This window comes from Phascolarctos cinereus, unplaced genomic scaffold, assembly GCF_003287225.1.
Source record: "Phascolarctos cinereus isolate Bilbo 61053 unplaced genomic scaffold, phaCin_HiC Scaffold_5;HRSCAF=322, whole genome shotgun sequence".
In the NCBI taxonomy this organism is placed as follows: Eukaryota; Metazoa; Chordata; class Mammalia; order Diprotodontia; family Phascolarctidae; genus Phascolarctos; species Phascolarctos cinereus.
This window is the reverse complement of record NW_027555958.1, coordinates 311,276,947-311,293,934: the sequence shown is the minus strand read 5'-3', so window position 1 is coordinate 311,293,934 and position 16,988 is coordinate 311,276,947. Positions and strand designations below refer to the sequence as shown.

The 16,988-nt window shown below is 38.3% G+C and overlaps 1 protein-coding gene across 1 annotated transcript in view; it reads right to left on the bottom strand.

Moving 5' to 3' along the window:
• Positions 1–2,854: 2,854 nt before the first annotated feature.
• STXBP4 (syntaxin binding protein 4) overlaps positions 2,855–16,988 on the bottom strand; it is a 223,629-nt gene continuing 209,495 nt past the window's right edge. Inside the window, 1 exon segment of the mRNA XM_020991942.2 lies at positions 2,855–3,412. Coding sequence (XP_020847601.1) covers positions 3,298–3,412 — 115 coding nt within the window. The 3' untranslated portion in view covers positions 2,855–3,297.

Here is a 16,988-nt window from a genome sequence, read left to right as displayed (position 1 = left end):
TTTTTAAGGAATTGTTTTTTCGGTCAATTTTTGTGCTTCCTTTTCCAAGCTGTTGACTCTTTTTTTTCCATAATTTTCTTGTGTAACTCTCATTTCTTTTCCCAATTTTTCTTCTACCTCTCTTACTTGATTTTTAAAATTATTTTTGAGCTCTTCCAAGAGGACTTTCTGCGCTTGAGACCAATTCACATTCCCTGCTGAGGCTTCTCATGTAGGCATTTTGACAGTGTTGTCCTCTTCTGAATTTGTATTTTGATGTTCCTGTCGCCATAGTAGCTTTCTGTGCTCAGGACTCTTTTTCATTCATTTGTTCATTTTTAAAGTTGACTTCTGCTCCTGGGGGCCCGGGGCACTGTTCCAAGCTTCTTGCACCGGGGTCCAGGGGTCTGGTCACTGGCTTTCTGTGCCAGAGCCTTTGTGGCTGTTCTGGGGCTGGCAGTTTGCCTGCTGCTCTGAGACTGGAGGTCTCATGGCTGGCCTGCTGAGCTGGGACTGTGGGGCCTTGGCTGCTCATCTTTGCTGTGGTTAAGAGCCTCCCGCTGCCTCGCCCAGACACCGTCTGTGCTGGGTTCCGCTCCCCTTCTACCCAACTGAGACAGACCTTTCCTGAAGTACTTCTAAGTTATCTTGGGCTGGAAAATTGTTTCTCTCTTTTTGTGGATTCTGTCACTCCAGAATTCTTTTAGACGCTTGATTTAACTTTGTTTCCAAGGGAAACTGGGAAGAGCTCAGATGATTTCCTGGCTTCTCTCTACCATCTTGGCTCCTCCTTCCCTGAATCCCAGGTTCCTAAAAGCCATGTTGGTAGAGTACAAGTCCCTATAGGTCCCACCAAACTAGAAAGGCCTTAAGTATGGTCCCAGCAGTTTACTGAATCTGATTATCACCAACGGGTTGATTACAGTAAATCATCAACATCAATATCTATATTTATATTTATAACTATAGCTATATTTATACATATGTTTATATATTTAACTACATCTGTATCTACAACTATATCTGTTTATAACTACATCTATGTTTACATCTATATGAGGTGGCATAGTGGATAGAATGCCAGGCCTGGGAATCAGGAAGATTCCTCTTCCTGAGTTCAAATCTGGCCTCAGATACCTAATAGCTTGGTGACCCTGGGCAAGTCACTTAAACCTCTTTGCCTCAGTTTCCTCACCTATAAAATGAGCTGAAGAAGGAAAACCACCCCAGTATCTTTGCCAAGAAAACCCCATTGAATATACATGAGAGTAACACAATTTTCAAAGAATTAGGCAAAAACTGAAATATACCCAATACTAAAACCATATTGAATCTTTCTTTGTTTACTGCTTACTGCTACCTCTAATGACTTAATGACTCCTTCCCTCTGTAGAGTATCTTCAACTAGCTTGTATACATCTTATTTGTTCATAGTTATTTGCATGTTGTCTCCCTCATTAGACTCTGAGCTTCTTGAGAGCAGGGACTATTGTTTCATTTGATTATTTTTGCCTTTTTTTGTATTCCCACAGCATAGCACAGTACCTGGAACGCAGCAGGCACTAATAAATGCTTGTTGACCTGACCCAATAGGGACTACCACTGGAATCTTGCAGCACCTCAAAGGCTTAATTATTATCACCAATTACCATTTTATTGCAGTGCAAATTTAATAGAGATTTCTGGCTGATGGAAAGCAGACAGGAACCAGGCTTTATTGCACTGCATACTCAGATTCCCTTTAAACCCTCATGGATTAAGAGTTCCATATCACAATGAAACTGGTTTTAAACAAAGCAGGTTAAGCATCTAAGTATTCATTGCCTGTCTTTCTCATCTGGCCTTTTGTGAGTATGTAAGCTTTTCCCTTTTATCCTAGTGTGTTAGGAAAGAATGGTTTGGAGTCAGTATCCCATTCACTACTTTTAGGGTTATTCTAGGGGGCATTGTTATAATAAAATAAAGTCTAATGAAATTTAGGCACTTTAAAAAAAAAAACAAAACAAAACTGGAACTGTGATTTCATCAGTATAACAAGCTCCTGGAGAGGGATGCGCTCTCCTAGCGCAAAGGGCAGCTTTTCTGCAGCCCCAAGTCTTAGAAAGTTGCTTGAAGGCCCTGACAGGTTAAGGGTCACACAGTCAGTAGAGTCAGAGGTGGGACATGAGCCCAGGTCTTCCAGACTAGGAGGCTGCTCTCTATTTGCCATTCCATGCTGCCTTTCACTAGGCACTTGAAACACATTTACTGAATAAATGGATGCAGGCATGAGTGAATGCTAGAAACCCCAGGGGCCAATACTAAGTCTTGTGTAGGCAATGAGCTCACAATGTGTATGCAGTTGCATTTGGCTGCAAAGTTCTACTACTTGCTCCCTACTCTCAAACCCAAGAAAAGCCAACTTCAACATTAGGGACCTCCCTGACTAACCATTCAGTTTCAGTGAGAAGCCTTGCCCTCAGGTGCTAGAAGAAATTTCATGAAATTTTCCTCTGCCTGGTAGGGAAATGGAAGGAAAGGGAAGTAGAAGGAAAAGGTGCCTACTGTGTTGAATGAATGAATGAAAACGATGCCTCAAGAAAGGAGTAGAATTATGCAGAAAGCATGAGTGACACACACACACACACACACACATATATATATATATAAATAGATATAGATACACACACACACACACACATATATGTATATATACACCCTCTACTATCTTAAGCCACTGGGGGTATAGATAGAAAACTAGCTGCTGTGATAGTATTCCTTTATGGAATGTTGTTTTGTGAACTCCTGAGCATTTTCAGATGGACATTTCAGATGCTTCCTCACTTCTGGAGGGCAACCAAAGCAACTTGGATTACAAATTACAATGAGACATAAATGTAAAGAATTGATGTATTATCAAATAGTGTTTCAATGAAAATGTGAAAACATTCATATACTTTTGCAATAGGAGATTTAAATAAAAACAATTTTCAGTCATACAGCTTATTTCCAAAGGAAGAAATAATTGCTCATATAATTTTTTGCAGACTGAATTCCTCGCCATTTAGAAAAATCTGAATAGACTATTATTTCAAAAAAATGATTAGCATATCACCAGTGGATTATCTTATAGATAACTGCTGAAATGAACCGAATAGGAAATGGGCACGGGAAACACATCGGATGTTTGCTTTAAACAAACAGGATAAATTCATTATTCCCTATTTCACAACTTCTGCATGTGGTGTACATTTTGTCCCCATTGCATACTGAACTAGCTCAAGCTATTTTGAAAATGATGTCACTCTATCCTATGGCTCTATTCTCTATAATAAACTATCAGCTTTTTTGATTGGGAGGGTCTCTGGGGCAATCTTCTTCATTCTCCTCCAAGCAGGACAAGTTCAGTGCACTCGTCACAGGGTGGATCCATGATGTGGTCTGTGTTACATGACTGAAGAGAAAAAGAGAAAACAAAAAGAATTTTCCAGATAATAGTCTTAACCATTCATAGATATTCTGTTAGAAGTGAAGTTGATTCTCCATTGCAGCCTCCCTTTGAAGGGATTTCCAAGTGACATTCCTTACTTGGAAATGTATCAGAGAAAACAAAAATGATAAAATTTATCTAGTGGAATTAAAGGCTGAGAATGTCAAACAGAATAATTTTTTAATTCAGAATGAAGGGAACCCAACATTGCTAGACCCTCAAATTATGCTAGGAGGTAGTATCTAGGAAAACTCTTTGGTAGTGCAGACTAGGCAAGAAAGAACAAAGAACAATTTAATATTGTTAATTATCTTGGATCTTTTAAAACCAAGGATACCAGCTGTTGTGGTAAGGATAACAAAAGCTTCTGGGCAAAGTGGGAAGCACTTGGGCAGAAATTAGTACAACTTATACAGAAACCATAAGCTCCAAATGTATACCTGACCTAAATATAAAAAGTCACAGAATAATGTGACTATATAGCAATAAATAATAAATTAGACAGAAATAAGTAATAAATATATTAAAATAAATACATATAAATAATAAATAAACTAGAGGAGAATGGAAGGTAGTTCCTTGCACAACTAGGAGTAGCAGGAGAATTCTAAACTAAATGATACATACAGATGACCTTAGAAGATAAGGTGTAGTACTTTGACTACATAAAACTGAAAAGCTTTTGTACAAACACAATGCAGTTGAAATTAGAAGAAAAGCAGCTAAGTGGGGAACAAATCTTTGCAGTAATTATCTCTGGAAAAGCTCTTATATCAAAGATTTATAGAGAACTGACAGAAATATAAGAACTAAAGTATTCCTTAATAGATAAATAGTCAGTGGATACGAACAGGTAATTCTCAGATGAAGAAATGGAAGCTACAACAACCACGTGAAAGAATGCTCCAAATCTTTAATAATGAAAAGACATTGGATAAGAAGGGAGGGAATCTTTATTTCTGTGCCCAGAGGGCAGCTAGTTGGTGCAGTGGATAGCGCACTGGCTATCCACTCAGGAGGACCTGAGTTCAAATCCAGCCTCAGACCAAACACTTGACACTTACTAGCTGTGTGACCCTAGGCAAGTCACTTAACCCCAACTGCCTTAAAAAAAAAACAAACCTCTGTGCCCTAACACCTTCTCTTTGTTAGACACCAGTCCATCCAGTGCTTCTTAAATTTACCAAGGGCATACCTTTCTAGTACAAAGATTTTGTTTTTACAGCAAATCTGACATTTTCAGTTCTGTAGAAAAAGTTACATTTTTTTCTCCCTTGCTCTTTGTGCCACTTCAGAGAGCAAGGATATATAGTGAGATACCTCACACCATTCCTCTTGTAACAATGACATTTCTATTTTGCTTTAAGTTTTATAAAACACTTTCCTCAAAACAGCTCCTTAAGGCAGTCAGTAACAGATGTTATTCTCATTTTACAGATGAGAAAACCAAGGCTCTCAGTGAGATTTTTGAGGGTAAAAGGAATTTGGACATGTGATGATTTTATTAACTGGTGCTTAATAAACACTTGTTGACTTGCATTTAATGGAACTGGGATGTAGCATGAAGGGGGGTAGCAGTGGGAGAGAAAAACACTGACTGGAGTTGGAGGATCTGGATTCCAATCCAGTCTGGTGGCTACCACCTGTGTGATCTTAGTCAAGTGATTTAAGTTCCCTGGCACCTGTTTCTTCATCTATTAAATGGGGGGTTGAACTAGATGACCTTTGAAGCTCCTTCCCACTCTAGGTCTGTAATTGAATGTCACATTGTAGGGTGCTCACAATAAGCATAAATAAAAAGAAGGTAACTGCCAATTAGGACCTATCATTTGCTGAAGTAGAGAAATTCTATGAAGAACTTGCCAGGATCCTCCAAAGTCAACATATGCCCTGATACTTGGTACTTCATCATGAAGGTGGGAAGAAAGGTTGAAAGGGAAGAAATATGTTGGAAAAGATGGCATATGACTTTGTAAAAATTCAAGAGTCTCAAGATTTGGAGACAAACAGGAAACTTTAGGCATACACACCAGAAATGCTCTTCAAAAAATGAGTTGGAAGGTGCTAGATTTACATAGTGAACAATGAGATTTAAAAAAACAAACAACTATATCCTAACAAACAGGAAATGACTTGTTATTAACAGGAAAGTTATTTCCAAATTAGGTGTCTGCATGTAACAATTAGGGGAAAAAATTAACAACAAATTAGGAGAAAACACGAAGATGAAATGACTCTGTATATAATAACATTTCCAATCTGACTTATTAAAAAGGCCAATTACTCTTGCAAAAAATGGGAAACAGACAAAAGTAAAGACAAGGACAATTATAATTTTCTAAAGAAGTTTAATCAGAGCAAAACAGTTGCTACAACAAGGTGGACCAAAGGGCATAGAAACCAATTTGGCCAGCAAACACCTGATCTTGCCAAGTGCAAGACATGCCAGGCAAAGGTAATGCCAAGTGAATAAAAGCAACACTTAAAAAACATTTCAGAGGATGATGATAGAAAATTATGTGTAGTTACTGCCTTACAAAACAGAAAATCAAAGGAAGGGAAAACAAATATAGACCTGTGATAAACTCCCATGTAGGATAGAAGAGGAAGAGGAGAAGGAGGAGGAGGAGGAGGAGGAGGAAGAGGAAGAACAACAACAACAACGACAACAACAGCAACAGTGGCAGTGGTAGTGCCAGCACCAGGTATTTACATAGCACTTTAAGATTTGCAAAGCAGTTTACAAATGTTATCCTTTTTGATCCTCACAACAATCCTGGGACTTAGGTAATATTATCTCAATTTTATAGGTGAGGAAACTAAGGGAGATAGAGGTTAAATGTGTTGTCCAGTCACGTAGCTATTAAGTGTCTGATTCTGAATTTGAACCCAGGTCTTTCTAACTCCAGGTCCAGTGGTCTATCTATTTATCTATCTTTGAACAAGGATAGGAAAAATACCATATTGAGACTCCTAACTCAGAATCTGATGTGCTATATATAAGTGGAAACAACATTTATGAAGATGAAGTTAGGAAGAGTGACTGAACTGGAGCTCATTTAAATGCTATCTATGATGATGATGATGTTACCCTTTACCCCCTCTTTCTTCTACATCACACTGAGATTCTCCATACTATAGTATCTTCCCCCTATTCTAAATGGTTGGCTGGGTGTATTACAGAATATGATTTACTAAAGAAGAGGAAGGTCAGGGAGAAATTCCCAGGGTGTGATAATGGATTCCCAAGGTTACAGCCTCGTTCCTGCCTTATCAATCTTGGGAGACAGTAACAGATTTGACCCACAGTGAAGAGAGGCAGCAAACCATTTGGAAGTGCCTCCTAAAATCTGTCATATAAGGCTCTAAAAATACAACCTACTCAAAGATCTAATTTCTAAAAGTTGTCACTCAATGAAGTTAGTGAAGCTAAGAATTAAGAACCTTGGACTGAATAAGATCAAGCTCTTTTAACCAGTTCTAAAACTGGATGCAGAAAAGTAGTTTACCCCTTGAGGCCACATCCCAAATTCTTTGCTTACGATTGCCTGAGTCTATGTGCTGGACTTCAATATGAGAAGCTAAGTGTATGTTCTTTTCTGAATTTATGCTTTATTTCTCTGTTTTTAAGGAAATAATGGGAGAGAAACTTGTAGGGAGGAATGCCATCAATACTTTCATAGTGGGTGATCTATTCAAAGCTGCCCAGCTGTTAAGGGACAACCTGAATGGGCAGGATGCCTTCATAGGGAGGAATTCTAACATTTTTCTTATTGTGACACAGTGAATTATAATTTTATTGATTGCTATCCATGTTGCTAATATCTTTTAAAACTGTTTTAATGAGAAATTAACTTTTTAGGGAAACTAATGATACTTTAGCACTCGAGGTCTGAACAGGTTAACTTTTCTTATCAAGCCCTATGAGAAATAGGAAAGCTGTCTTTTTTTTTTAATGTTGACATGTATATTAGCTAACACTCATATAGGTTTTTAAAGCTCTGGCATATCAATTCATTTGATTGTAGCTAGCGTTTATATAGTGCGTGTAAAGTTTGCAAACCACTAGACGTAGGTTATCTCTGAGTCTCACACCAACCCTGTGATGTAGGTGCTATTATTATCCCTATCTTAGAGGGGAGGAAACTGAGGCTGAGATAGGGTAAGTGACTTGCCCAGAGCCACAGATGTGTTATCTGAGGTGGGTTTTGAACTCAGGTCTTCCTGACTCCAAACCCAGAGCTCTTAGACACTGTGCCATCTATGTATAACATAAGAGATCTCAGATACCCTCATAGTGAAAAGAGGAGATATGTCTTGTTCAAGGTGAGCATTTAAAATTAAAAAGTAAATAAGTTGGATGACATGGCTTTTCTTATTTAAAATTTTTGTTTTAGATGCTTTAATTTTTATTAACAGATTAAAAAAAAGTATTCCAAAAGAACACTTATCGTTTGAATTAACTTCATTCCCTTCCTCCCCTTCCCCTCCTCCACAATGTTCCCTGGTTAGTTTTAAAGGAGATTAACAAAATAAAATAAAACTCTGGGCATCACAGAAGATGAAGAAGAAAGAACTACTTTAGCTGAGGGGTGAGTGAAGTTGCCTATTTACAAATGTAGACTCTTGAAGAATATTTTTATGTCTGAAATGTAATAACTTTCAATTTTCTGTTCACTCAAATTGATTATTTTTCAAAACCTCAAACACAAAGTCTCTGCTAAGGAGAAAAAGTACATGGATGAAGGTTCTAAAGAATCTGAACAATGATTAGTGAAGAATTCCATTTGGAAATTAGATTTACAGGATCTTTTTATCCAAGTGATAATCCCCCTTAGTTCTTTCAAATATTTAAACGAAATGTCCAAAATAATAGTTTTATCTGCTCATTCTCCTGATACAATCCCTTGCACTAAATTAAAAACAACAACATTAAAAAACAAAGACAAAATCAAAACCAAAAACATAACCCACTCTCAAACTCCATCTTGCTTAAGCTATCACATAAATTATGGTAGTAATTTACTGGTGAAAATAAAGCTTAAACATGTAAAGATGGAGATGTACATCACGGACACACTTTTCGGGTGTGGCAATGCATCATTTGTAAAGGTAACCCGGACCAAACAACAGAGAAGAGGGGACGATTTGCTTTAAAAGCTCGAGGATCGCAGAAATCATGGCATTTAGAGGTAGAAGGAAATTTAGATATCTTCTAGCCCAACCCTACATTTTACAGATGAGAAAACATCTGTTCAGAGAAGTCACTTGTCTAAGGGCTAATGAGTGGGCAGAGCCAGGATTCAAACCCAAGTTTTGTAATTTCAAACCCAGAGTTTTTTTCCTACTGTAACAGAGGGCCTTTTGGAGGGAGTATTAGGACTTTACTGTGCTGGACCCTGGGGCTACAGATACTGGTAGCATGCATACTCTATTCTTAAGGTACTTACAATCTAATTGGAAAGACCTGTACACAGATAACTGTGATACAAAAGGGGAAAATAAATAGAAAGGAGAAGTCCAGGGAAAGCATAAAGAGAAATCTGAGAAAAAGTTTGAAATTGATGCATGAAAGTTCTTCACCTACTAGATGGTTATATACATTGAAAGCACTGATTATTTAAGTGGGTGGATGGGTGGGCAAACCAACTCCTATTGTACAGGATTCTACCATCACATTTCAGTTCTACGAAAGTATTATGGCTAAAGAGCTTTGACATAATCAATGTGATAAGATAATCCCAGATTTACTGGTCTAGAGAACATTCTAGTATTAGAAATATATCCTCTTTGATTTGTATGTTTGGTAGGTCAGCTGAAAAGAGAGAGTTCAAGTCACTCCCTTTGACTCTGCTTAATTAATAAAGCCTCCATGGCTCATAAAGCAAGATGTTACCACTTAGTGTAAAAAATTTAGAGACCTAAAAAGAAACAAGGCATCCTATAAAATATGAAAGTCTCTGAGTTGAACATATACTACCCTTCTCCCTCCCTTCTTCCCTCCATTGTTCCTGTGTGGAGAGATCCATCTGACCTCATTTCGGGAGTAATCAACTGTGGTTCAGAGATGTATCTGAAAACCTACAAAGCTTTAAACTTCCTTTCTCTGAGTGATTGCCAAGTCAGCTGTCAGTGACACTTGATCTGCAAAGATGTCAGTGTTTTCTTTTTCCTTTATAATATTAGCAAATTGTAAGACAAATTTTATAGCTTACCCAAACACAGGAGGAGAGCGCATTTTATTTTATTGGCAAAGAAATGCAAGTGAATTATTTAAATGCCATTATAATTACTCTCCTTATGGTTTGTACTTCCCAGCATGCAAAATGCTTTCTTTCAAAATCAAAATTTAGGACAACCTCTGTTAAAGAGACAAAAAAGGGGTTATAAAGACAAATAATGTTCTGGTTCTGCAGAAGCTTATTCTCACAGTCTTTCAACTATAAATGAGGCTCTTTATATATATCATATTTTCTATTAGGAATGCCATTATTTATATAACACCATGTATATGTATACATATACACACACATATATTTATTTGTTTGCATATGTATATTATTTTGTCATCTTTAATGGAGAACTGCAGAGCTGCATTTTAATGATCTTTCCATCTCACAAGATCATAGATTTAAAGCTGAAAGACTTTAGAAATCATCTAGTCATATATATATATATAAAGAGAGAGAGAGAGAGAGAGAGAGAGAGTTTGTATACAGATGTTTGCCTGGTGTCTCCTCCAGTAGACTTTGAGCTTCTTGAGAGCAGGGACTGCTTTTTGCCTTTTTTGTATTCCCAGTGCTTAGCACAATGCTAGGCTCGTGGTAGGTGCTTAATAAATGTTTACTGACTGACTGATCTAGTTTAATTCTCTCATTTTACAGGTGAGGAAACTGAAATTCTCAAGATAGGTCAAATGACTTGCCCAGGGTTACACTGACATTTAGTAATAAATTAGCAAGTCAACAAGTATTTGAGCTATGTACATGGTTAAATGCTAGGGATAAAAGAGAGGCAAAAAACAGTCTGTGCTCTCAAAGAGCTCATAGTCTAATGGGGAAGAGCCAGGATGTGAACTTGAGTCTTCAGCTTTCAAATTTAGTAACCTCCCACTGTATAATACAATGTGTCTGTTGTATAATAATAGGTGAGATAAATGAATGGATGAACCTATATTTTTGTGAAGTCTTTCTTATATCAACCAAAAAACCAAACTCAAAGTCAACATTTTTGGGGGGCAACAAGACTTACCAGGCAAAAGAATGCTCTTCCTAAGGGACATAAGTTGTAAATGGGGAAAATGGCTAGCTTGAGGTAGCAGTAGTAGTAGTGGTGGTAGTAGTAGTAATAGCAGCAGCTAGCATTTATATAGAGCTTAATATGTGGTAAGCACCATGCTAAGTGTTTTACCAATATTATCTGATTTGATCTTTACAACAATCTTGTATTGTTGTTGTTCAGTTGTTTCAGTCATGTCCCATTCTTTGGGACCCCATTTGGTGTTTTCTTGGCAAAGATACTGGCGTGGTTTGCCATTTGCTTTTCTAATCCATTTTATAGCTGAGGAATCTTCCTGATTCTAAGGCCAGTGCTCTGTCCACTGTGCCACCCAGCTGCTCCAGGTGACTAGATGACACCATGGCTGGAGTGCCAAGTCTGAAGTCAGGCAGACTCATCTTCCTGAGTCCACATCTGGCCTCTGACACTCATCTTGGCAAGAAAACCCCAAATGGGATCATGAAGAGTTGGACATGACCGAAACGACCTAACAACAAAAACACGGAATTTACTTATCTTTAAGCATGTTGTATTCCCTTTCCTCCACCCCCAGTAGAATGTAACCTTCTTAATGGTAGTCACCATTCAATTTTTTTGGTCTTTCTATCTCCACCGCTGAACACATTGTCTTATGTCCTGCCTAATTTAGGAAGAATGAACAAATATTGGACTCAATTGTTGGAACTGATGAAATAGTCCTGGACATAGAATCTGGAGGACAAATACTGATCCCCATTTTGCCTAGAATGGTACTTATATAACCACGGTCAAGTTATTTAATCTGAGCCTTAGTTTCCTCATCTGGAAAATGGATATAATAATGCCTGAAGCACCTTCTCCCTTGGGGTTGGCCATGGAGATCCAATGGAATAATATTCAGAAAGTGTCTTAAAAGCCTTAAACTTATCCATAAATATTAGCAATCATCAACATAATAGAATGAATAGTTCATACTGGAGGGTCTGTTTATCTAGAAATTGAGCAAGATTATAATTGGCAATTTGTATGGCACCATCAAAATCTGAAGGTTTTCTGGTCAAATTTTATCTTTAACATGTATCATATAATGTGTATCTTACCAGAATAAGTGAACATATGGAATGTGATCTATCATTAACAAAACAAAACAAAACAAAAAACCTTTTTGAATTAGGTTTTTCTTTTTTTAAAGAAAAAATGTACAAGTTTCTACAAGTTAAAAAAAAATCTACAAGAGATGGAAAGGACTTTAAAGAGTATTTAGAGCAGAGGTTCTTAACTTTTTTGTGTCATAGACCCCTATGGAAGTCTGGTGAAGTGTAAGGATCCCTTCTCAAAATGTTTTTAAATGCATAAAATAAAATGCTTAGTAACACAAAGGGAACCAATTATATCAAAATAAATACTTCAAAATATTTATGGAAAAAAAAAGTTCACAACCCTAAGTTAAAGACCCTTCATTTAGACCGATCCTTTTATTTTATAGGTGAAGACACTGAGGCTTAGGGTGAGGAATCTTTGTCCAAGGTCACATGGGTAGTGAAGTGACAAGGATGGGATGGGGATGGTCTTGCTGGTAAGAGAAAATCATTAAGAGGCAGTTGACCAGAGTGCTGAACCTGCTGTCTAGAAGACCTGAGTTCAACTAAAACCCTTGGTAACTAGCTGTGTGACCTTGGGCAAGTTACTTAACCTCTGCCTGCCTCAGCTGCCACATCTATAAAAATATCACCTACCTCTAAGGGTGTTTGTTAGGATCAAATGAGATACTATTTTTTAGAGTGCTTTGCAAAGCTTAAAGCACTATGTAAATCCCAGCTATCAAAGAACAGGAAGCTCTAACTGTTGGATAGAACAATTAGCTAGACAGATTGTATTTATGTATATAATTAAGATGTAATTGTGCACATGTAGACAATGCATGCATAATCTATTTTTACATTTACATATACAGATATATGCCTATATATAACATATATGTAAAGATAGATTGATAGATAGATATGGACTGCAGCGTCATCATAATAGGGAACTATGGGGAGCAAACTGCCTCTACCAATGTAGGCTGGCACCTTTAGTACAACTTGTAGCCTCAGATTACTTACTGCCTAAGGCACCGAGAGGTTGTGACTTGCCTGGGATCACAGGGCTAGCAATGTTTAAGAGGAAGGCCTTGAACCCATGTCTTGGCTCCAAGGCCAGGTCTCAATGCCCAAAACACAGCTGCCTCGAATAATACACATATGGCTGTTTTAAGCAGCTGCTTCAGAAAAGTATGGGTGAGGGCAAAGTCATTTTTATAATATCATACTGTCTTCTTATAGAATTGGGATTTAGAGGAAGGCATACCATCCCCAAGGATGGGATGATTTTTCTTGAACTGTGAGCGATTTTTAAGCCATTATTTAAGAAACATGAAATCACCAAATCCAATCTAAGTGACATACATGGGGAGCAATGAATTTCCCTTGAGAGATGCAGAGAGAGGCTCTGATGCTGATTTTCTCATTCCCACTGATATCAGAAAAGACTGGTGATGAAGGGAGTTGGGTGAGGGCTTATTTAAGAAGAAGAAATAAAGGTCAGTGTCCCTGTGCAGTAGCAGGATGGATTCTTGAAACAGGCTAGTGAGATGTGAGGGTGATAGCATTAGTACCAGACAGTACATCTTGATAAATGCAGTGAGCAGGTAAGGTGCCAGGGAGGCAAATGAGTCCTAAACATCTAGTGAAATAAAAATATAACTCCAAGAAGGCAATGAGGTTCCAAAATATTTCACCCAATACTGCCTTTCCTTCTGCGCAAAGTGCAAAGAAATATGTGCCATGCTTAAGTTCTACCTGTCAGAGGAGAGATATTTGGATATGGATGTTTTATTCATTTAAGTGGGCTTCGCTATATCACATGGAACCCAAGCCAGCTGGCTTGCTTCTTTTAAATGATGATTTCTCAGGCAGTACTTCATATTCTTCCACCCCTTCATAGATATTTATAGAAAATTCAGAGCAAGCTGTCTCAGGCTCAAGAGGCTATGCACAGACTCTCTGCTCATGTGCTGGCATTGCTGGGCCCTTTACTGGTCTGGGGCTCAGGGTTGGCTTCTGATTCTGGCCAGTGATTTTAACTTAAAGTTCTGGGAATACGTGCACGTAGAAGTATTCACATCAACATCACATCAGCACATGGCCATACTGTAATACGGTTTTAAAAGGACCAATATCGATGGGAGGGAGTGGTGGTACATGTCTGAAATCCCAGATACCAGGGAGGCAGAGGCTGGTACATCACTTAAGCTTAAGAATTCTGAGCTGCAGTGGGGCTAAAGCTGAATGGGTGTCCACAACAAGTCCAGCACCAATAGGGTGAGCCTCTGGGAGTAGGGGAAGAGGATGATGCCCCAGGCTGTCTAAGGTTGTAAATAGAGCAGGTCAAAGCTCCTGTATTGAGATCTAATGGTAAGATTTCCAGTTTGGGAGAGACTGGAAGACCCTCGCTCAAAAACAAAACAAACAAAAAAAACCCAACTCAATAATAAAAAAACCCCAATATCTATTTTTTGAATTAACTTCAGTTACAAAATAGATGGTTTCAGCTCTGAAATCCAAACTACAGTTTTTAACAACACCTGGATCATAGATGGAGATTTATGTTCGGATCATATTCAGGATATCTTACAGTTATTGGCTTTAAGGAAAGCTATTAAACATACTCATTATCCTCTCCCCCAAGTCTTTGCTTTCTTATTTTAGTCCCCTCTTTTTAAATTATTAAATGGAGATGGAGTCCCATCTCTTTTTTAATTATTAAGTTTACTTCTCTGGAATTCTTAGACAAATGCAACAGTTGACCCAGACTCTGCAGACATCTGCATGGTTGTTCAGTGAGGATGACTGGCTTCCCTGATATCCCAGGAGGGTTCCCTTAAACTTTATTAGTGTAACAGTGGACACTTTCTAGCTAATCAAAAATGGATCAAGACAGCAGAATAAATAAGGCCTTCAAAGCAGAGCTCTTGACAGGCTCTAAAAGTGCAACAAAATTGCTGAGACTTCAAGAAAAAGAAAAGGTAGATTAGTTACTTCCTATCCATAAACAGCATTTTCCCTGTTTTCTGGTTAGGTTAGATAGCAGGCAGGAGAGGCCACAATTGCAAGACAAAGTTGGAACATCAGAAATTTTAGCATTTAACTTAAATTCCTCTTTTACAAAGTACCAGCTACACAGAACAAACCTATTATTTTATTTGATTGCAAGATCACAGGCTTTAAGAACTGGAAGGCATCTTTGGTTTTATTTAGTCCAACACCCTCATTTTACAGAGGAGGAAACTGAGGTCTAGAGAAATTAAATGGACTTATTTATCACCCCTAAATCAGGGTAATAAATATGAGTTCTAAATTCCATGCTTTCCCCCCCTGCAGTCTTTTAATCATGCCCTCTTGTTTCCTCCTGGTCATACCCAGTCTTTTTTTCTTTTTTTTTCTCTGTCACAGAAGAGGAATTTCTATTCTTGATGAAGACTGATCCATTTACTTGCCTTGTTGATTTGATTCTCTCCCACCTTCTCCAGGACTCAGCTCCAGCAATTATTCCCTCTCTTTTAGGAGTGTTCATTACTCCCTTTTCATTAGCTTCCCCTCCACCCCTCCCAATTGGGCTATCGGTATGTTCAGATCTCTTTAATCCTAAATAAGCCTCCTACTGACCCTTTCAGTCCATCTTTCTCCTCTCACAGCTAAACTTCCTGAAAGAGTTGCCAACACTTAGAGTCTTTATTTCTTTACTACCCACTCTCTCAACTTCTTGCCATATGCCTTCTTGTCTCCACCAATGTTCCATCACCAGCCTAATCACCAAATCCAATGGCTTTCTTCTTCTCTGTAGCATTTGACACTAATGACTGCCCTTCCTACTGAATTCTTTCTTCTCCAGAAGACCTAGGCTTAAATTCTGCTTCCAGTGTTTTCTACTTAGATAACCTGAGCTAAGACATTTAACTTCTCTGGGCCTCAATTTCTTCATCTGGAAAATAAGGGGGTTGGGCTAGATGATCTCTGAAGTACCTCCTAGCTCTGGACCTAAAATCCTATTCTTGGCTTCAGAAATCTGGTTCTTCTCCTACCTCTTTAATTCTTTTTCCTCTGTTTCCTTTGCTGGTCCTTTGCTTCTATTCCTATCTCATAAGGTAGATGCTCCCCAAAGTCCTGTCTTTGGTCCCCTATCCTTTATCCCCCATATAATCTCTTCCAATCCCATAGCTTCCACTGTAATTTTTATATAGTTGGAAGAGGCTTCCAAATCTCTATCTCCAGCCCTCATCTCTCTTCTGAGCTCCAGGGCTGCATGCCAAATTGCCCAAAGACCATTTCTATGTGGCTGTCCATCATCATTTTAAGGTCAATATATCCCCAAATAGAATTGTGTTTCTTCCTTTTTTCTCCTAACTTGACTCTTTCTGACTGCTGTGTCCCTACTTATCCTCTCTTTCATGTTCTTAACTTTGAAGTTGGGTTTGACTCCTCTCTCGACAATCCTTGCCCATTCCACCCCCTTAACATCTCTTTCATGTTTCCCTTCCTCTTTATTTCCACTACCACCATGTTGGTATAGAACCTAATGAACATCCTCTTGCACCACTACAATAGCCTCTGAAGAAGGAGCCTCTCTCCTTACTTCAATCCATCCTCTATTCCTTTGTCAGGTTAATCTATAAGCAAACACCTGGTCAAGGCACTCCTTTGATCAAAAGCCTCCAGTGGTTCCTTCTTGCCTGCTGATAAAAGTTCAAATTCCTTTGTCTGGCATTTAAAGCCCTTCATAATCTGATACTGCCCCCATCCTCCCAGGCTTATTTCATGTTTTTCCTCCCCACACATTCTACTTTCCAGATAACTGAGCAATTCTCTGTCCCTCAAACACCTCTTGTGCTGCCTCACTTCTCTCTGTTTGCTTATCATATTCCCAATGTCTAGAGCTAATATATCCTCTCTTTCACTCCATTCTTTATAAGCCTATACAAATGATATCTTTTCGATAAAGCCCTTTTTGTCCCTGTATTGGTAATGCCCTTCCCCCTCAAATGTCGCTAAGCCTTGTGTTTCCCTAAAGAGCGAATCATATATTATCTGGTATCAGATATGTGTCAAAACCTTGCCTTGAATGGAAGCTCCATGAGGGCAGGGTCTGTCTCAAATAAACTTTGCCTTCCTCTCCATATGCAACACATTGCTCTGTGCATAGCTGCCGCTCACTGAGTGTTTACTGAAAAATCAGTTGTGTACTT